Raw genomic sequence first — 22,157 nt, forward strand, 5'->3', positions numbered from 1 at the left:
TGTTACATCTGTGCTGCATAGTGTCCATATGTTACATCTGTGCTGCATAGTGTCCATATGTTACATCTGTGCTGCATAGTGTCTATAATATGTTACATCTGTGCTGCATAGTGTCTATAATATGTTACATCTGTGCTGCATAGTGTCTATAATATGTTACATCTGTGCTGCATAGTGTCCATATGTTACATCTGTGCTGCATAGTGTCCATATGTTACATCTGTGCTGCATAGTGTCTATATGTTACATCTGTGCTGCATAGTGTCTATATGTTACATATGTGCTGCATAGTGAATATGTTACATCTGTGCTGCATAGTGTCTATAATATGCTACATCTGTGCTGCATAGTGTCCATATGTTACATCTGTGCTGCATAGTGTCCATACGTTACATCTGTGCTGCATAGTTTCTATAATATGTTACATCTGTGCTGCATAGTGTCCATATGTTACATCTGTGCTGCATAGTGTCTATAATATGTTACATCTGTGCTGCGCATAGTGTCCATTTCTTACATCTGTGCTGCATAGTGAATATGTTACATCTGTGCTGCATAGTGTCCATATGTTACATCTGTGCTGCATAGTGTCTATAATATGCTACATCTGTGCTGCATAGTGTCTATATGTTACATCTGTGCTGCATAGTGAATATGTTACATCTGTGCTGCATAGTGTCTATAATATGCTACATCTGTGCTGCATAGTGTCCATATGTTACATCTGTGCTGCATAGTGAATATGTTACATCTGTGCTGCATAGTGTCTATAATATGCTACATCTGTGCTGCATAGTGTCCATATGTTACATCTGTGCTGCATAGTGAATATGTTACATCTGTGCTGCATAGTTTCTATAATATGTTACATCTGTGCTGCATAGTGTCTATAATATGTTACATCTGTGCTGCGCATAGTGTCCATTTCTTACATCTGTGCTGCATAGTGTCCATATGTTACATCTGTTGTGCTGATAATCACGGTTCTCTTTAATAATATATGCAATACATTGATCTCTGGGAGTATTAACTTCTCTTCCTTGTAGAGAGTACCCTTTCATAAAGTGGAGAGTCCATCACAGATTACCATCACAATCATGGATGGTGTCACGGCCATTAATAAAGAAGCTCATCCAAGTACAAGTGTCTCCTTGACCTCTTCAAGTCCATAGTCATTGTCCCCACACTCTAGTTAGGGAGAATAGAGGTCTGTTTGGATCATTCCAGAAAATGAAATCAAAGTTGGTGTTACTTTAGCTTCACAAATGCTAAACCATGCACCCTGTTACTCATGATGCTACTATAATTTCCATATCACGAAGAGATCTCCACAGCATATTACATACTACTCTCTTTTCTCTTCAGATATCAAACCTTTCCCATATTATTTTTCTTAGTTTTTCCTTGACATTGATGACATATTTAATTTGTAATAAATTTAGGTTCCATATACTAGGAGACTATCAGACATCTACAATATGCTACATGCATTATTGTCCTTAGCTATTCTGGTTGACTGGTTATGACTTCTACATTTTGTGAGAATGAGCTCCAGTTGAATGCAGGCTTAAACAATTACAATGATCCATTGCACTCTTTAATATTTAAATACTAATTTCTGCTTTTAACAATTCAAGTGACAATTACATCTGTAAATTGTTGTGGCTTCATCAAAACTTTCCAGTCAGCATGTGTACAAAGTCTCAGGTGTGATTAAACCCTAGGTGTCTTAATTATGTAAAGTTAAAAAGCACTCGTCAGCAAGGGATTTTACAGACACTTTTATAATTGAATTTTATAGTTTAAGTTATGAGAGAAGTATAAACTTAAATGTTTGGTGTGATGATCCTAGATTGGAGCAAAATGGATTTAACACCATTTGTGAAGTAACTAGTTGAAATAGTTATCAACTAAATAACATTTTGCCCTCTTTGCTTTTATTACAATAACCAAGCATGGGGAAACTACTGTAAATACATCCCCATCCATTCCCATACCAATCTTATTGATAAATGTCTGTTTTAGCAGAAATAAATTTATGCTTCATACAACAGCAACTAATTAGAGAGCAGATTACAATGCTCCATCAATGACAAGCTCAGCTTTGTGCAACTGCTTCTATTAATTTTATGTCAAATGTTTAACAATTCTGTGTAAGCATGTAATGGATACAGCACTTGAGGCTGCACCTGTATAAGTGAACCATTTTTGTCCATAGGTTGACTTTTTTTCTCTTTTCATGCAACCAAAATATGGTTGGTTATATAACTCAATGCGGAATGATCATAGCGTTTGGGTTGATGAAAAGAAACCAGTATAAATTTGTGTTGTGTAAGTATAGGGAACTTAATTCAGCTTAAGCATCAGTTTATAAATTCAGAAAAAGATACTTTTTGAAATCTGGTAGTAGCATGCAGTTCAACCAACTATCTCCATTTCATCAATCTTTAAATATGGCAGGGATTAAAACACTGTCAATGGTCTGTCAGTAAAGTTGACATCAAATGGATTTGCAATGATTCAAATCATCATGTGAGACACAAAATAGAATAATATCACATAAAAAAGACAAAAGTGAAGAAATAAGATGGAGGTGTCAGTCATATTATGTCCCCATTGCAATGTAACTACTCAATGTCTGCACAGACATCTTACCAGAATGAACATATCTTGCAGTGTTCAATCAAGTGTATTAAAGGTTTGAGCACTATTAAACATGCCAAGGTGTGAAGAGTTGCTTCAAGACAGTCCCTGTTGTCAGTTATAGCAGTCAATTGACTTGTAGCAATTTTAAATTGTTGGTCGGAACTGCATGGTAAAATCGGTCAGAATTTTATGTAGTAATTTTGTTATTTTTTATTCCTACATGAAGACAGAAGAATCTTTATGATCTTAATTTCATACTTTTATATGTGGATTCATCTAACTGTGTAGAACTCTTGATTTTGGTAATACTGTAACTTCAGCCAAGCAGTGGTTTTGACTGTTTTACACATGGCTTGGCCTTGGTATCCTGCCCTCAGCTGATATCAATTGGAATAATTATAGATCAAATGAGTGACACTGTTCTTCATAGGATTTCATTAAAAATACATGTAATTTCTACTCAGCAATGAATATACATTGAACTGAAATGTGTAAAAAGTCCTATGGCCACACCTTTACAATACCAACATGTCATTGTCTTACATTACACCGGTCATGTCTTACAACATATTACATTGGACCTATGGAGATATGCACACATGCATACTATTTCAATTACAATTTACTAATAGTGATCACACACTATTAAGACCTGCATCATTTACAATTAGCCCTATTGAAGTGTGCACACCTCAATTGAAAGTCACACAGCATACAGTGTGTAGTTTAGTGATAACCATAAGTGTGAACTTGAATAGTGTATATATTTTAGAATATAGAATCATTTGTGCTGATCAGTGATTAAAAATACATATGGTGCGAAATTGCTACACAATTGCATGGGTTGATTTCTCTTCTTATAGTTTACCTGTCTACTCACCAGTGGTGTGCACAAAGATTGGATGGGGGGGGGGGCAAGGCATTCCCACCTCCATTCAGTTGTCAGCCCAGCTAGGGATTAATGTTCAGTCTAGGGATTAACGATCGTTCTGGGTTTAACATTCCGTCAGAGATGGGTGGTATTTCAAAATTAAAAAGTAGCATAACCCTGCCTTTAGACCTAATTCATAGTCTAAACATGTCTCAGAATGCACTTATTCCATGAGGCTGCTGTTACAGCCTTATCAGATATTACTTTTGTGGTGCAATGAGAGGATTCTGTGATCCAACAACTTAAATTAACTTGTCTGTTGTAGATCAATTTTGTGACTGTTCAATTGCTAAGAAACCTTCATAACCATGGTTGGAGGAATGTGATTTAGCTTTACAAATGAATGCTGAGTTGGCCTAAGACAAGATACAAATCGTCTTTAATTAGCTTAGAATTGATATATTTTATTGTAATTTCCTCATCAATACCTCATACCCCAGTAAATGGACAGTTAGGAACAGTAAGATTAACCATCACCGTCTTAGATACTTGTTATAAACAATTTTGCCAAACAGCTAAGAAATCTTACTCCAGTTGTGAGATATTTGCCTATTTCAGTTTCAATCTTTCTTTACCTAATTGTGTGAACAAGTCTCAATTACAGTATGAGCCATATATACTGGAAGTTTTATTGGCATTTTCCTTCATTAAAATGTAAGCTTTGTTTCCTGTAAGAGCTATTGGATTTGCAAATGTTGAATTTAGAAGACTGAAGTTTTTTTTATCTGACCTCATACTTGAGTTGGTTTAGGTAACATCACTGCTTACATTCACTTTAAAAGTATTAAGAGAAACACACAGAGAATGTGAATGTCCCAGTGCCTTGTTGCCCTATGACATCACATATTAATAACATGGCACAGCCCTCTGACATGGCTTTTGAACCACAAAATCTCCCTCATGGGGAGCAAGATGATATTCCTTATATTTTTGGGGGGAGATTTTCATCACAAACATTACAATCATGTATGCTATGAAGGTACCATGAAAAGCTTTAAACTTATGGTGAGCTTCTCACCCACTTCTCACCCATCATCCTTTCAGAAATCGGCTGGTACAAGTCCTGAGTTAGGTAGTACTCTGGCATAATATCCATATAGCAAGGAGGTAGGGGACTGTGATGGAAGTATAGGCCAGTGGCAGAGATATCTACTGTAAACTGCCATAGGATATCCATATACAGTACAAAGGCATTGCCCCTTTCAGTACCCAGCACTTGCATGGCCTTCCCTCCTTTCACTTGCCCAACTTTACAGATGGTCAGCTTTATAGTTTATACTAACAGATTTTCTTCCTTTTTGTATATTGAATGAGCAGTACTTTTGTACAAAAGCCTGTAGTCTGTGTATTCACTACGACTCTGTCTCATAGTTCGGTCTATGCTGCAAGATTCTTCGGCAACAAGGATTATTAATAGTGCAAATTAAATGTAAATTATTCAGCCACTGTGGTAATTTACAGTTGTTCTTTGTTTTTGAGTTCTTGTAATTGCATTATATAGATGTGTGTATTCCTGTAGGTGTGCTGATGTGTATAAGCTTTGTACACTAGGTGGTTGATATATACATATAGCTGTAGTTCATATTCTGTAGTAGACAGCTGTGCTGTATTTCTCATTTCCTCTTTGGTTTGTTGAGATATTTTGTAAATATGCAGGTAGGTAAAGTGGCATTGTTGCTCAAGTTGTGGAGGACAGTACTTTGATAGTACCTTGATACTACAGTATCAATCATAAATCAGTGTTTGTGAACAAGTAGATGTTCATAACAGAGGTAATCTATCTCTAGTGGATATCAGATGTTGATGGCCATAGAGTGCCAGTATTAACACACCTTTAATGAACTTGGACAACCTGTTATACAGCAATTTGAATATGTCTGGGAATAAAGTAAACCAAGCAGATAAGTATGTACTTTTTTTGCTTAAGAATTTAAAACTATAGCATGTTTTCTTTGGTAGTCATGAGTACTACATGTACTGTATAATAACACATGATGTGTATGAGATGGAAAACTGCCAATCAAATTTGAACATTTTCTAAACTTTTTCCTTTTCTTTAATAAATAAATTAATATGCTATTGTAGGAAACGAAATACCTAGTGGTAATTGAAGTTCTGTTCGCAATGCTATTTCTCTGGTTTTCTAGTTCACACAAGGTACACAGTGCAGGGAGTAAATTTACACAGTATAGTCTGTTCTATCCTTTATCTTGGAACATACAATTCAAGGTAAAGTCTACAAGGGAACAGTGCAATCACAAGTATGAGAGATGAGGTAACCACAAATTGGTAATTGCTGATTAAGAATACTAAGGATTTCAAGGTGATGAAAGAAAAGGCCTTTCACTGTTTTGACGTTGTTATTTCATTTAATTAAGAAATATGATATAATCAGGTGTCTTTGATGAAAGTTGCCTTTTTACTTTGACTCTTTCCTTCTATTGTTTATTTAACATTTGTTCTCAAATTATATCTTTTTTATGTAGAATTTTTAAAGAAAACATATTGAACCTTGCCTTACATTCATATCAAATATATGAAGTAATATGTAAGTAAGTAAAGTTTCTTAGTACTGGAAAGGAAGAGACAGGAGGTATAGAATAAGGGGGGAGGGGGAGGGGGAGGGGAGGGGGGATTGTTAGGTACTCATTCATTAAGATGCTTTAGTTATATATGCCTTCTAAACCTTTTTCGATGACACTGTATATCCTAGTTCTGAGCAAGACCTCCCTAAACTTAATATAATTCTAGTAGTGTGTGGATATTTTCACTTTATTGTAAACTGTCTGAACTGTCAGCAACAAAATCAAGCAGGCTGCAATATTTTAAAATGCAAAATGTGAAGTAACATAACCATATGATGGTGGTTCTTCTCACTTCATCATTGCGGGTATGGTTCCGTTCCGTTCAGTTTGAATTCATCAAGCAGTGGGTGTTCTCACTCATATTGGCTTCATGATTTGTTATCAGTGAGTGGCCCCACTCATACTTTCTTTATCATGATATGTGATGATGGCCACCCACTACGTGTGCTCGACAGAGCAGTGATGCCACCGAGTGGTAGGATGCAGTTGCCATAGGCCAGTACAAATCAACACTCCTCATTTATTCCACAATGCATTTATGACTTAAATTGCAAACACTCGAGCTTGCCTGTTTGAAACATTTTGTTAGGACTGTTCAGGTCTCTTGCCTTATCCATTGTATTGCTTTAGGATTGTTTGTACATGTCTTATGATTTTATATTTTTACATATGTTTGTATACTGTTGACTGGGAGCATTAAATAACCCTTTGTGGGGTTTAATCAAGTTGCTTAACTATCTTTTTGTTAGTGAGCCAGGTCTCAGTCTTAGTTTCTTCATCATTTTGTGGGTGCATGGCCATCATTTTGTGGGTGCATGGCCATCATTTGGTGGGTGCATGGCCATCATTTGGTGGGTGCATGGCCAACATTTGGTGGGCGCATGGCCATCATTTGGTGGGTGCATGGCCAGCATTTGGTGGGTGCATGCATGGCCATCACATGGTGGGTGCATGACCCCTTTCATATTGACTTTGTGATCCATAGCTAGTGTTCCACTAATATTTTCTTCAAATTTTTTTCTTTAAATTCTAACTTCACGCATGCCAATAGTTACCACAGAAATACCAAATATTATATTGACACGTAAAGTGTAGTATGGATGATGTTTGAACAGGTACTAGAGACTGGGTCATTGCAAAACTTTACAAACTTTAGCATTACTTTTTCCTCTTTCAGACTTGGCACAGGCTGGTCTTTTCATACAAATGCTGGAACAAGACCTGCAAAGACAGAAGCCTTAAATGGTGATGAAAAGAGTATTATTCAGAAAGTGATGGAACGAGCTGACACACTGGAAAATGCAGAGCAAGAGAGAATAGGGTATGGAGTACAAATGTTTACTTTTCAAAGTTTCACAGAACTTTACACAATAGTTTCTTCTATGCTGTACATGTTTTCACTATTAGAAGTGGTGTGACTATGAATCACAATAATGTGAGAGACTTGAAAACACATACAATGCAAATGACAAAGTCTAGTATTGCACTGGGAACGTGATGCCTTAATTAGTTCTTACTTTTTGCTATATGTAGTCCTTAGATTTCCTATTACTTTCCTATTACTAAATTTGCCGTTCTGTTAATGGAACTTCAAATGCACGTTGTCCAAAGATGACCTGAAAAATTGTTTAAATTGATTCTTACAAAACTTTACTTCTATACTAGCTGGTCATTTTTTCCTTTCATATGTTTATTATTATGTTTGATCAAATGATTATAACAAGCAACACTCTTTCTTTTAGTTGGGATTAAATCTAGCCAGTCTTTGCTTTGGTAGTTCTTGCTTTAGTCGTTAATGTGAACTATGTGAGAACCAGAAAACATACTGTATGCAAGATCATTGAAGTAACATGTTTGTAAGCCCATGTTATGATATCATCAATTAATGCTGTGCAGTAAGTAACTAACAAAGCTAGTATTTAGTCGCTGAGTTTGGCCACAAAACATAATTTTTCATCTGGATATTTGAAAGAAAAAAAAGTTAAAACAATAACCATATTTGAAGCTGAGACTATTTTGAGTTCATCACAAGAACAATCATTGTAAACGGTGTGACAAAAAAAAAAGTGTAAATATAAGGTAAAACTGCAGAAGCTGTGATTCCTCTTTTTTATGCAATTGACTCATTCGTTCATTTAATTTTTATTGAGATCAGTAATACAAATATAATAAATAAATGTAATAATAATGAGCGTGCAGTTTGAACAGTAAATCAAGTATAATATTATAAATATAATGTAATCGGTGCTAGGTATGACATGAACATACTCCATAAAGAACAAAAGAAAACATTACTCACAGATGAAACAAAGCACAAGATATAGCTCAAAGAAAGTGAGGAATACAAGGAGTACAACCCACCCCTTCCCAGCGAGCTGTTCCCCTCATCCTAGAAGAAATGATTCCCCTCCCTCTAGGATAAATGTTTCCCCTCCCTCTAGGAGAAATGTTTCTCCTTTAGAAGAAAGTTTTCAGAGCTCACAACTGGAAAAGTGAATCCCAACACCTAACCTTTGACCTGCATTACTGACAATCACTCCCTTTTTGATACCCTATATGCGGGTGTATGTGGATGAGATATGCTTAAGGATTGAAAATAAATGGAATCAAAGAACTTATGCTTTTGGGTCAAATGTGTCGCTGGAGTCAGGCTAAAAGTCAAGTAGCAGATTGTCTGACCAAGAAGGAGCTTCTTAATTGAAGAAGGATGCTAATAACCAGCTTGCTGTACATAGTGTATATTAGTGCTGATAGTCAAATCTTTATATTGTAGTTGATTAATTAATGGATTAATTAATGTGAGATTAATGGATTAATGATTAATTAAAGGAGCTTCTTCCTCCTGGACTCCTGATATTAATTGAAGAAGGAGCTACTAACCAGCTTGCTGTATATAGTGTATATTAGTGCTGATAGTCAAATCTTTGTTTTGTAGTTGATTAATTAATGGATTAATAATGGATTAATGTGAGATCAGTGAGATAATTGGATTAATTAATTGAAGAAGGAGCTTCTTCCTCCTGGACTCCTGAGATTAATTGAAGAAGGATGCTACTAACCAGCTCGCTGTATTATTGTATATTAGTGCTGATAGTCAAATCTTTCTTTTGTAGTCGATTAATCGCATAGCTCTTGCAATTACTCGGTTACAGTTCTGTGAAACCATGCAGTATGAAATGCTGATAACATAAGAGGATTCCTGCAGTTAAATCACACCTTTACTTGTGTTTACAAAATGCAATTAATAAAAGTAGCTTTCCCTTAGCTATAGTAATACATGCAGAACTGTTTTACTAGAACTATTTACAGTAATAAGTAGGAAAACATCAGGCTCCATTCATTATCTACAGTGGGCCTACTTAATTAAAAGAGGAGCTGTATGTGCCACCTTGCACAATGTTACAGTCCAATATGTTGTAGTCTACAGTTCACTTAATGACATAATGTTTGCAGCTATAGTCTTCAATCAGTTTAGAGCAAGTGTATATCCACTCCCCTTGCACATATAATGCTTCACGCTAACAGCCAATGTCAGATAATTTAGTGTTTTGTTATATAAACTCTACCAGCCAACGTTCAGCATCGTGAGTCAATAGCAGCATGCATAGAAAAACATTCACAGAACTTAAGAAGATCTCCTTAAAGAATTTTTTTCTTTTTTGATTGTTTGGCCCCCAAAATGGAAACTCAAATAACATATGGTGAATGATGCATGGTCATCTAGAAGGCCTCTTTTTTTCCCTGATCTCTGTGAAATTTAAGGACATGGAACAGAGTTCGTTCAGGATAAATAATACTGCGTGCCACCTTATGTGAAGTAAATTAACATCAAAACAAATTGTCGTGAGTTTAATTATCAATTTGAACATACCGACTGTTTGCTACGGGTGATCAGATTGATGAATTGAATGGAAACTATAGCTGATAAAGCTCTATGATTTGGGGAAAGAAAGGAAAAATTTAAGCATTAAAGCTCAAATTATACACTAGATTATTACATAATAAATTAAGAAGGTATTAGACATATTTGAAAATAGAATTTGAATAGACTCATTTCTGATATGTGAACAGAAGATACCATCCATTATTTGTGTGAAAAACATAGTTGGGAATGTGAAAGAGATACAACTGTATCACATTTCTCACAAGGTGCATTCATTTCTCCCACTAAATACCAAAACAATTTCTTATCTAGCACAGAATGGTGGCATAGCTATTAGTAAAGTACATGCAGTTTTAGTCTTATCGCAACTTGGCAAGTACAGTTTCTGTGGTTTAATTAACAGACCAGAATATGTTAAAACATCTTTAACTATCATTCTTATATCCTACACATTACTGTAGTAACATATATTGGCATCATATTCAGATTTGTCTACCCAAAATACAGCTTTTGCCTGTAAACCACTGATAGTTACCTACCTCTGTGGAAATTTAACAGTGCCTGATGTATTTAGCTATGACTCAGCTGTATGTACAGTACTGATGTCTCGATTCACATGCACACATTAAACTATCACCACCTCCAGAACTCAACTGTTTTCATGGTTTTGATTTGTCTGTCACACTACTGTATAATATACACTGAATGTAAACAGAACAGTAGATTTATTTGGCTTAATTTTCTTTGAGCTTTGTGTCTAAGTAATATTAAACAGTCCATATTGAAGTAATGCGTTTGTAATTGTGAAAAAGTTAAATCTAAGGATTATGGATGGTAACATTTTCACTTGAATCTTATCCTTTTACAGACGACTTGTGGAACGGTTGGAAAATATGAAAAAGAATGCCCTTGGTAATGGCAACACCCAGTGTATTCTTTGTGGCGATGAATTTGGACTTCTAGGAGCATCACCAATGACTTGTCATGATTGTCACAAGGTGTGTATACCCTTAAAACATGAATTGCATCTCTGCAGAATAACATTGTTACATTAGCTGACTCCATAGCTTTTGCCAAAAGATGTGATTGGTGAGCACATAGGACCATTGTGTAGATAGTGTATGAGCACCATAAGATGTATCAATATGACTAACATGTGGTCAGGAACCCAATGCACTCATGAATGGTGTCTGTGTGTGTACTTGTATATGGGTGCAAGAGTGCATCTCTTTTGTATTCTGACTGAGGAATTGAACAAAAGAAGTCCAAGTCCTCATTTGAAGGAATCACCATGTCCTCAGAAGAATTATGTTGTTCAAGGGTATTGTTAAGGTTACGGTACATGGATCTGAACATTGGAAAAACAATAGGGTCCTCAGTCTGAATGTAAAACACACTTGTTTTGTACATGTGTAATGCTTAGCATGTAAACATCTCAGGAACTATATTCATTTGATTCATATCTCATGCAGATAGCAGATGTGCTGTAGATGTGCCCTAAATTTGTTTTGACAAGTATGTCATGTATGATAATGTGTGGCTTGGGCACATAAGCAAAGTAACAAGCCAAAACTATGAAACATAAATATTTAAATTAATTAATAAGCATGGTGAACAGGAAATAATTTTATATCTTTAAATAAAGCCTGTTGATATCTTCAAAAATTCATTCATTTATACCCTATTAGCTAGTAGTCCATTAGGAACTGAAGATGTAACATTGTATTTCATGTCAAGTTATGTCATGCTCATTAATACCATGGGTCGAGCATAATGACAAAAATTCAATTGGTTGTCAGTTTCATTAGAAGTTTATGATGAGAGGTCCTTCACCATAAATTTCTTGTTTCATTATCAACTATTTTAGTTACAATTTACTTCATGAAAAGTGAAAACCATAAAGGGTTTTTGATTTCTGGTCTCTGGATGAAAAGAGAAAATGCTAAGGTGCAACTTACAAGGCCTGAAAAGTGCCATTTCCAGCGATCTGGGAGGCATTTTCAGCCCAAAAATTTTCTTGTATGCTTCGCGCCAACTCATGGTGACGCTACGCTTACATAGTTTGCAATGCAGTATCTACTGCTCTGATAGTTTGCCTACAGTTTCGCCCCTCCCTTGACAAATTCCTCGCTACGCACCTGTAGACGTAACATGTCAGTCCTGTCCTGCTAAATAAAAGCATCCACACAATTGCTTAAATTGTACCATTAAATCCTCCATAAAACTTCAAACTTCACTTCAAATGGAAAATCATACTTCAAGAGATGATAACAGCTCTCTGGATATTGTTGAACTGCCTGAAGGGTAACTGTGTGTCATAACTGCAATATTTCAGACCGTAATAATTTATTCCTTGTCATTGTGTGTCTATTAATATTCATGAAATGCTTCTCAAGGTCACAGCTAGCTAGTCCTTCGTGTTTTATACATTTCCAGCAGTATGGTTGGTTGAAAGTGTTTGAAACATCCAGTAATTAACATTCACATGTTCAAGAATCCAAACAGCTCTTGGGATCTTACGTGTAGAAATATGATCATTTACAGTACAAATTGATATGGTTACTTCAGCAAAGAAACCTTGGTAGTCATACCTAAATTTACAATTCATTTATTGACTTTCTTACAACATGTGGGAGTTGCTTGGCTCTGTCTGTTGGATTTGCAGACCATTCAAACAAAGTTATATAGCATAATTCACTCTATTCATTGGTTTAGTCATTATAACACAAACTTTGTACTTTGTCAGACTATTAATGTCAAACATCTCCTAAAGATGATTTCTTTTTCTAGTACTTTACATTCTTCTAAATGATTGAAGCATCTATGTTACTCTTCAGAATCTTCATGTGTGATTTTATAGAAATGTTGATAGCTGGAATGTTGTTGTACATGTCATTGAAGTGTTATTACTTTAACATTATGTACAGTAGCTGGGTTTATGCTCTGAATTTGCCACATCAAAGTCATGGTCCGGATGGAATCCCTATTCATGAGTTTAAGGAATGTTCAGCTTTAAGTAGTTTGTCAGATATTTAGACAGTGTTTTCAGCTTAAATGTATTCAGTCATTGCAATAAGTGTAAAGACTGGTACGTATATATTTACCAGTGGAATTGTACCTCCAAACTATCTTCATAAGAAACAACTGCCATAGTTTTTACCGAGTGAATTTTTGATGTAAACAGATTACTAGCAGCTTATTACAAACATATGCAGCAGGATTTTAATCTCTATGCAGACTGTGCGAAACTTTAGCACAGACATATTTAACAGTTGTTTTAATTTTTAAACAGGGTTCAAGAAACTTAAACACATTCGTGTTCACCTGTAGATTTAAGCTGCAGTAACAGGATATCAGAACTTAGACATTAAGATACTGATCAGTGATTGAAATCTCACTCTCTTTAATTTTGTTTTATCACAAGTTTCCGACAAGGTTCACAAGTTTATTCTGAAACTTAGACAACCTCCAAGATAAGTTCACCAAATGAATCTTAATTAGTGAATAATTGAGATACTTCTTCATAGGTATAAATCAGATGCTAAAGGGAAATTGAAGTTGTGCAAATGTAATGAGATGTTGTTAGGTATTTATGTTGAATGATTATGGTGACATATTCCTCTTTGGGATATGTTCATAATGTGTAATGAGATGTTGTTAGGTATTTATGTGGAATGATTGTGGTGACATATTCCTTTTTGGGATATGTTCATCATGTGTAATGAGATGTTGTTAGGTATTTATGTTGAATGACTATGGTGACATATTCCTTTTTGGGATATGTTCATAATGTGTAATGAGATGTTGTTAGGTATTTATGTTGAATGATTATGGTGACATATTCCTTTTTGGGATATGTTCATAATGTGTAATGAGATGTTGTTAGGTATTTATGTGGAATGATTATGGTGACATATTCCTTTTTGGGATATGTTCATCATGTGTAATGAGATGTTGTTAGGTATTTATGTTGAATGACTATGGTGACATATTCCTTTTTGGGATCTGTTCATAATGTGTAATGAGATGTTGTTAGGTATTTATGTTGAATGATTGTGGTGACATTTTCCTTTTTGGGATCTGTTCATCATGTGTAATGAGATGATGTTAGGTATTTATGTTGAATGATTATTGTGACATATTCCTTTCTGGGATATGTTCATAATGTGTACTGAGATGTTAGTAGGTATTTATGTTGAATGATTGTGGTGACATATTCCTCTTTGGGATATGTTCATGATGTGTAATGAGATGTTGGTAGGTATTTATGTTGAATGATTATGGTGACATATTCCTCTTTGGGATCTGTTCATAATGTGTAATGAGATGTTGGTAGGTATTTATGTTGAATGATTGTGGTGACATATTCCTTTTTGGGATATGTTCATAATGTGTAATGAGATGTTGGTAGGTATTGTGGTGACATATTCCTCTTTGGGATATGTTCATAATGTGTAATGAGATGTTGTTAGGTATTTATGTTGAATGATTATGGTGACATATTCCTTTCTGGGATATGTTCATAATGTGTAATGAGATGTTGGTAGGTTTTTATGTTGAATGATTGTGGTGACATATTCCTCTTTGGGATATGTTCATAATGTGTAATGATATGTTGTTAGGTATTTATGTTGAATGATTATGGTGACATATTCCTTTCTAGGATATGTTCATAATGTGTAATGAGATGTTGTTAGGTATTTATGTTGAATGATTATGGTGACATATTCCTTTCTGGGATATGTTCATAATGTGTAATGAGATGTTGTTAGGTATTTATGTTGAATGATTATGGTGACGTATTCCTTTTTGGGATATGCTCATAATGTGTACTGAGATGTTGGTAGGTATTTAGGTTGAATGATTGTGGTTACATATTCCTCTTTGGGATCTGTTCATAATGTGTAATGAGATGTTGTTAGGTATTTATGATGAATGATTGTGGTGACATATTCCTTTTTGGGATATGTTCATAATGTGTAATGAGATGTTGTTAGGTATTTATGTTGAATGATTATGGTGACATATTCCTTTTTGGGATATGTTCATAATGTGTACTGAGATGTTAGTAGGTATTTATGATGAATGATTGTGGTGACATATTCCTTTTTGGGATATGTTCATAATGTGTACTGAGATGTTGTTAGGTATTTAGGTTGAATGATTGTGGTTACATATTCCTCTTTGGGATCTGTTCATAATGTGTAATGAGATGTTGGTAGGTTTTTATGATGAATGATTGTGGTGACATATTCCTTTTTGGGATATGTTCATAATGTGTACTGAGATGTTGGTAGGTATTTAGGTTGAATGATTGTGGTTACATATTCCTCTTTGGGATCTGTTCATAATGTGTAATGAGATGTTGGTAGGTTTTTATGTTGAATGATTGTGGTGACATATTCCTTTTTGGGATATGTTCATAATGTGTACTGAGATGTTGGTAGGTATTTATGATGAATGATTGTGGTGACATATTCCTTTTTGGGATATGTTCATAATGTGTACTGAGATGTTGGTAGGTATTTAGGTTGAATGATTGTGGTTACATATTCCTCTTTGGGATCTGTTCATAATGTGTAATGAGATGTTGGTAGGTTTTTATGTTGAATGATTGTGGTGACATATTCCTTTTTGGGATATGTTCATAATGTGTACTGAGATGTTGGTAGGTTTTTATGTTGAATGATTGTGGTGACATATTCCTTTTTGGGATATGTTCATAATGTGTAATGAGATGCTGTTAGTTATTTATGTTGAATGATTGTGGTTACATATTCCTCTTTGGGATCTGTTCATAATGTATAAAGAGATGTTGGTACCTGTATTTATGGTTGAATGATTGTGGTGACATATTGATGTTGCTTTACAGCTCTAGATTGCTGTGTACAACTGTACTTTGGGACTAAAGAAACTGTATATTGAAATGTTTGACTCTGATACCTTGATAGGGCTTATGTTTTTGTATTTTCACAGTGTGTTTGTACTAAATGTGCAGTGGATACTCTCAACAGCTTCAAACAGCCCATCGTTCTTTGCAAGATCTGTAGTGAGACAAGAGAGGTATGAATCCAACAAGGTTAAAAGTAAGCATGATCTTGCCCATCTTGAGCATAACTGAATATCAAGATCAGTATGGGTATTATGTGCACCACTCCATCAGACATAAAATATATCTAGCCTGGGTTTTGTGAGTAGTTTACTGATATGTTGGGGGATGCACAGTTGTGTGCTATGATCTCTCAAGGAAATACCATTTGAGTCTTTCAAGATCTATCCATAATGTTCAAGATTTGACTAGAATTTGTTTCTTTTTTCCCCAATTATTTTCATTTGGCAGTGTTCTTTTAAACTACTGTAGTAACTAGGAGACATGTTTTGTGTAGGATATTCTCCCTTTTTGACAAGAAATACAATATAAAACTCATCAAAGACATATTATTACATATAATTAATACCAAGCTCTATGTATTAACCAATCTATGAGTATAATACTTGAGAATTCATTACTGACTCTAAGATGGTTAATGTAGAGAGATATGCAACACACATATACAGTAGGAATGGAATCATAGAAGTGAGAAACATGCAACTGTATTAACATTTGCATGATATCTCTCTACCTCTGTATTTGGAGAGCAGTAGTCAGTGTTTAGCATTATCAGTACTACCTTGGTAAGATAAAATTCCCGTTCCTGAGTGACTTACAGTTGAGGCTCCTTTATACCATCATCCTCCTTAATCTGAAAGGGAAAAAAAAGTGTTGCTGCTTTGCACTTAATTGACTTTGAGGCAGGTGACCTTTTATTTCTATCACCCTTGTGAAGTGAAGGCCTCGGTTTTAAGTAAATGCCAAAAATGTGCCTTATCTGAAGACTGATAGTGACAAATTAAATTAACTTCACAAAGCTGAGAGATGTGTGATTTCCATGTGACATCAGGCACTGTAGAGAGTGCAGGTATTGACCAACCATTAGAAAGAATAGTTAATGTGAGTGTTGCTGAATGTTACAGTCATAAGATAATCACAGATGAAGACATTGGAAGCACACACTTACTGTACAGTGGCAAATGGAATTAATGTATTAATGTACTAAGAATATACTAAGTTGTTGAATTGCATGGAAGTGGTATAGAGGTGAGCTCTTTCTCTCTCAAACCTCTTGTCTAGTACCTTATATGAAGGTGTTTATCAATTTCTAAAATCAAATATCTTTGATTTAGTTTATGCCGTGGCTGTTTTTGAAAATGTTTCTTTTCTCTGTGAGGATTGAAACATTTGTAAGTTCATCAGCCGAATGAATAAAAACATTCCGATTTTAATCAGTATGTATTTAACGATTTGCAGTGATGGTAAAACTAAACGATAACATTCACATGTAAAAGGAAAACATGTGGTGTGAAGATTAGCTGGCATTTGAATTGCATAAGACTGGTTGCACATCTCTTTATGAATATTTGAGTTGTAACAATTGAACATGTAACAAGTTAAACATGCAGGCAGTATTGTACAGTAGGTAGCACCAAATGTTCTTTCCCCTATTTACTTGTCTTGCCACAAAATTCAGCCATGATCACTGAATTCTTTAGAGCAGGGGATATTATTGACAGTTTGAATGTTTTACATTCTAATATCAATATGACCTTCTGTGTTTGAAGTAAGGGGAAAAATAATACAAATACTGTATAATCTAGGTTAGATCTAAATAATTTCTAAAAATAAAACAAAACTATTAGTAAACTGCTTATCCACTAAATAGCCTGTGTAAGAGAATGTGTTAGGGACTGATGTTTCGATCCTAGCAATATCTTCTTCAGAGGCTAAATGACAAGTAACAGTAACAGAAGGGACAAAAACACGCACAGAATACAGACAGGTTAATGAGCAGGGTGAACACAAAAGAGAAAGATGTAAGAGGATTAGTAGACAAGGGACTGAGATGAAAGAAACCAACAGGGGGGAAGAGGACAGGTAGGAGATAAACTTTAGAGGACAAAGAGAGGATTAAGGGAAGGGGGTGGGGAGTAAACTAGAGAAGAACAAAGACAGAAAAATGTGGAGAAAGGAGAGGGAAGAGAGCTACGAGAAGAGGGGTGTCAGGGGGAGAAAACAAGGGGAGATGGAAGGGGGGGGAGCAGAAGAAAGGTTAGTCATATCCTTCCTGAATGTTGAGCCCATGTGGTTGAGTGGTGCGAAGGCATTGCATCCACAGTCTCTCTCTGATGATTCGTACTAGGTCATGACGGCTACCTAAGGTTCAATCCCCTGTAGGGACATTTCATTAATGGTATGGTTGAGAAGTTTATAGTGTTTCCCAACTGGGATCTCAGTCTTCATGGTTTTGACTGTGGATTTGTTACCATAGAACCGCTTCTTGAGGGTGGTTTTGGTTTCGCCAACATACTGGATGCCGAAAACTCTACAAGAGATCAGATATATGACATAAGTGGTTGTGCAAGTGATGTGACCCTTAGTCTTGTGTGTGAGTTGCATGCTGTGGCTGGGTGATGGAATTGGATTAAACAATGTGGTGACTGCAGACGATGCATCTCGAAGAAGGATCACATTTGAAAGTACCATGCTGAATGGGGTGGGGTGTAGGGTTAGAAGTTAGAGATGGAACAGGAGCACACACAAGATGTCTGTAGACGATGGTGGGTTTTTTCAGGGACGGCTCGTCGGAGTCTATCTGATATGAGGAGAATGTTGTGGTTGTTAGTGGTGATTTGCTGAAGAGGAGGAAGATTTGGGTAAAGAAGGTAACAACAAGAATATTTTCCTTGATTGGATCAAAACATTCATTTTATATCTTCTTCATGAGGTTAAGACCCAATAAAACTTCTCTTGAAGAAGCATTGATAGATAGCTTATTTCATGTATTTCTCATAATGTAATCAGTGCTATAATTATATGGTCCATTATCAATAGGGTTTGACACAATTTTAGCCAGTGGTATTATGGTTCCAAATATGGAACACTCAATTTCATTAAAATATGTTTAAATAAACATTTTTTTAAATCTACTTTTAAGCTCTGGAAGCGCTCAGGTGCCTGGTTCTTCAAAAGCCTTCCAAATTATGTCATACCTGAAAAGAAATCAGATGCTCCAAGATACCAAACGTTACGACCAAGAATTGATAACAGCAGGAATAGGCCTAGACGACCTGGAGTGGGAAGAGGTTTGTTAATCTGATGAAGACTGCTTTGCATACTCCACTTGGAAGTATGTGCTGTGGTTATCTAAGATTGTAAACGACTCTTATATTCCCTAGTTACAAATTCTTCATTTTAAATTTTATTATGAATCAATTGGTTTTGCCTTTGATACAAGGAAAGGACATAACTGGCATTGAAGTATATGCTTGAATATAAGTGTCTGATGTCAAGATTAAACTTGATACCTGAATTAAAACTGCATAGGCATATCTTGTTCATACCACATAGACAGTACAGTACTAAGTGACTTTTATTGTTTTTAGTGAAGGTGAAAGTTCACTTGAATCAGTGGAAGTAGATATTGTAAGTACAATTTTCATCAGCAGTCTGAAAGGATGACTTTATGCAGTGTTGGACACTGTTGAGAACCACTGCTTTCATTTGAAGTTGTACTTCTGTGCTACTACAGTATTACTTTTGGAGAAGTAACCCTTTCAACAGGCTGAGGCTCAACAATTAAAGTGACTGAACTGTATAGTCTAATACATCCATTAGGTCAGTTTCTCAGATGCAACACAAAAATCAATGGGAAAACAATAATATTATGGCCTCAAATAACATGTTTACAAAGTGTTACAAATTGCCCAAGGACAAATTGTGTTAGATTTCATCCAAGGATGCTCTGTTCGATCTTTATAACAAGTTAAAAGAACATGTTTTGATTGAGTAATTGGAACTAATAAACAATGGCTTAACATTACCATTAAGGCCTGACCAAAGCAAGTCCTTACATCTGTTTCAGTTGAAAAATAATGCTTGCCTCACAGATATGTTCAGTTTCCAGAATTAAGTTACTTTCATCAGGATATTTCAAACCAAAGAAAGTAGTGATAAAACACAATTCTTTAAAAGTACCCCTTCAGGATTTGTGAAACATTTCCATGTAAAGACCAGTTTATCTAATAACAGAATAGGCAGCTATGCATTGTTTAAGCACTTGTCAAATAGGTTGCAAGCATTATTAGAGTCTTATACTGCCTTAAGTGTTTATTGCTACTGGTGTGGTGGCTGATGTTAATGCATGTATTTTGAATATTTATTGCTAAGATAAGAATATCACAGTTGTTATATTGACAGTTATGTGAGTAATAGATGGCTGATATCATGAGAGCTATTTAAGTGGGTAGGGTTGCAGCCATGTATTTGTTACACTGAGTGGCTTGTCAAAATTCTAGCACTGTTTATCAAGATTTGCAAAAGCCCTTGTGAAAATATAAATGTTTCTGAGATATCTACCACAGCATATGTTGTTCTGTGGTAATTCATCAATATATGAATATATTTCTTCATTTCATTTATTGTCAATAGATGAGTCAGCTTTTCGTTTTGACTTTTCATACTATTTGCTTTTTGTCACAGATGACAGTGAAAGTGAGTCAGAATCGTCAAGCTCTGATGATGACATAAACCTTGGCAGACCACGAAAAGGAAAAAAAGAATGTATGTAGTTTTTAATTGTTTTGTAACATGATCTTGTTTTCTTGTTCATCATTTCACTCGTTATTACCAGAATTGATATGTACAACTCTCTGTCTCATTACAAACTGCAATACCTATAGAATATAGTGCTGCCTGAGTTATTCCTGGCAGTGGAAGAGGGAGCATGTTTCTACCATTTTTAAAGAGTTGCATTGGCTCCCTGTCAAAGATCTTACTTACTTTTAAATCCTGTTGTTTGTCCATAAATGTGTTCACAATGTTGTTCCAGCTTTCCTTAAGAACCTATATTGTTTCTAGCCGGCTACTCTTTTATGTGTTGTGCCACAGGTACGCACCAAATTAGATACTAGAGACTTGCCTATTGTGGGCCGAAACTTTGGAACTCTGTTCCTAGCCCTGTCCTCATGATCGATAAACATTGATAGATTAAAAGGTTATCTTAAACACATGTTCTTTTCTAATAGGGATAAATTTATAATAGGGTCAATATGTAAGTTTCTGTCTTGTTCGTATATTTAATTGTTCCTCACCAGCCCACCTGTGCATGTCTATGTCATCTCAGCATAGATCGAAAGTGGGCTCTACAAATAGCTTATTCGATCTATCTATCTTACATTGTTAAAATAAAATACATTTACCAGATCCAGTACAAATTCAGATATCTTCTGTGTATCATTTGCAATTTTATTACCTTCAAAGTAATATTTCTGTTTGTGTATCTCCTTGAAGCTGTAATTTTATGATATTTTTCTCACAAATACCAGTTTTTCTGCTTGTTTATATTTATGTAGCTCTGGATTAAAGTCATCTCTCCATCCTCACTAGTAACACTCGCTGTGCAACTTGGTGATTTCATTAAGTTCAATCATATTTGTTCAGTTACCTGTTATAGAGTTTCCATGTAATGCAGATATTCCATCTCTACCTAAGAGCTACCCGTATCTTTCTGATTATTCCATAAGTGTTCTATCAAATTTAGAGTACAGTTCAGCACATTTGGAAACAAATTGTAATTTATGGACCATAAGCAGTAGTAAGGTTAAAGTCACAGACCTTCAGTTTGAAATATGTGTGTCATGATGATTGAGTTTAAGAGAAACATCAACCAAGGTTTATTAATGATGATATCATGTAAAACCAAGTCAATGTAAACTTTAATTGAGTTGGTTGCACTTCATCACTGAAAAATTATCACTGAGTATTTTTTACTATTAAGTGGAATTGACCAAGTAGGTCATGTCTCATAAAAGCAACTAACAAGTATTTCTTTATTAATATGCAACTACCACACAGAAATTTGGCAATTGCTATTGACTTTAATTTGTATGCCCTATATGTACATTTTCCACTGTTGCCAAATCTGATGGGAATGCTGAAGAAAAGGATAATCCATTAAGATAGAAATTTCCTTGAAAAGCTCTCCAGTCAATCGGTAGCAGGATTGAGGGCTCTTTT

General features: G+C 35.2%; 1 protein-coding gene across 5 annotated transcripts in view; it reads left to right on the forward strand.

The window, feature by feature from the left end:
- The window catches only part of LOC139980700 (double C2-like domain-containing protein beta), an 83,084-nt gene that overhangs the window by 45,800 nt on the left and 15,127 nt on the right, over nucleotides 1–22,157 (forward strand). For 4 of the 5 annotated variants that reach the window (XM_071992543.1, XM_071992542.1, XM_071992545.1 and 1 more), the window contains exons 3-7: nucleotides 7,340–7,483; nucleotides 10,914–11,043; nucleotides 16,022–16,108; nucleotides 19,078–19,225; nucleotides 20,622–20,702. In XM_071992543.1, coding sequence (XP_071848644.1) covers nucleotides 7,340–7,483; nucleotides 10,914–11,043; nucleotides 16,022–16,108; nucleotides 19,078–19,225; nucleotides 20,622–20,702 — 590 coding nt within the window. Of the gene's footprint in view, nucleotides 1–5,301; nucleotides 5,483–7,339; nucleotides 7,484–10,913; nucleotides 11,044–16,021; nucleotides 16,109–19,077; nucleotides 19,226–20,621; nucleotides 20,703–22,157 lie in introns of those variants that run through there. The other variant, XM_071992544.1, reaches the window with a different exon arrangement.

Source organism: Apostichopus japonicus, chromosome 15 (assembly GCF_037975245.1).
Source record: "Apostichopus japonicus isolate 1M-3 chromosome 15, ASM3797524v1, whole genome shotgun sequence".
NCBI classification, from domain to species: Eukaryota; Metazoa; Echinodermata; class Holothuroidea; order Aspidochirotida; family Stichopodidae; genus Apostichopus; species Apostichopus japonicus.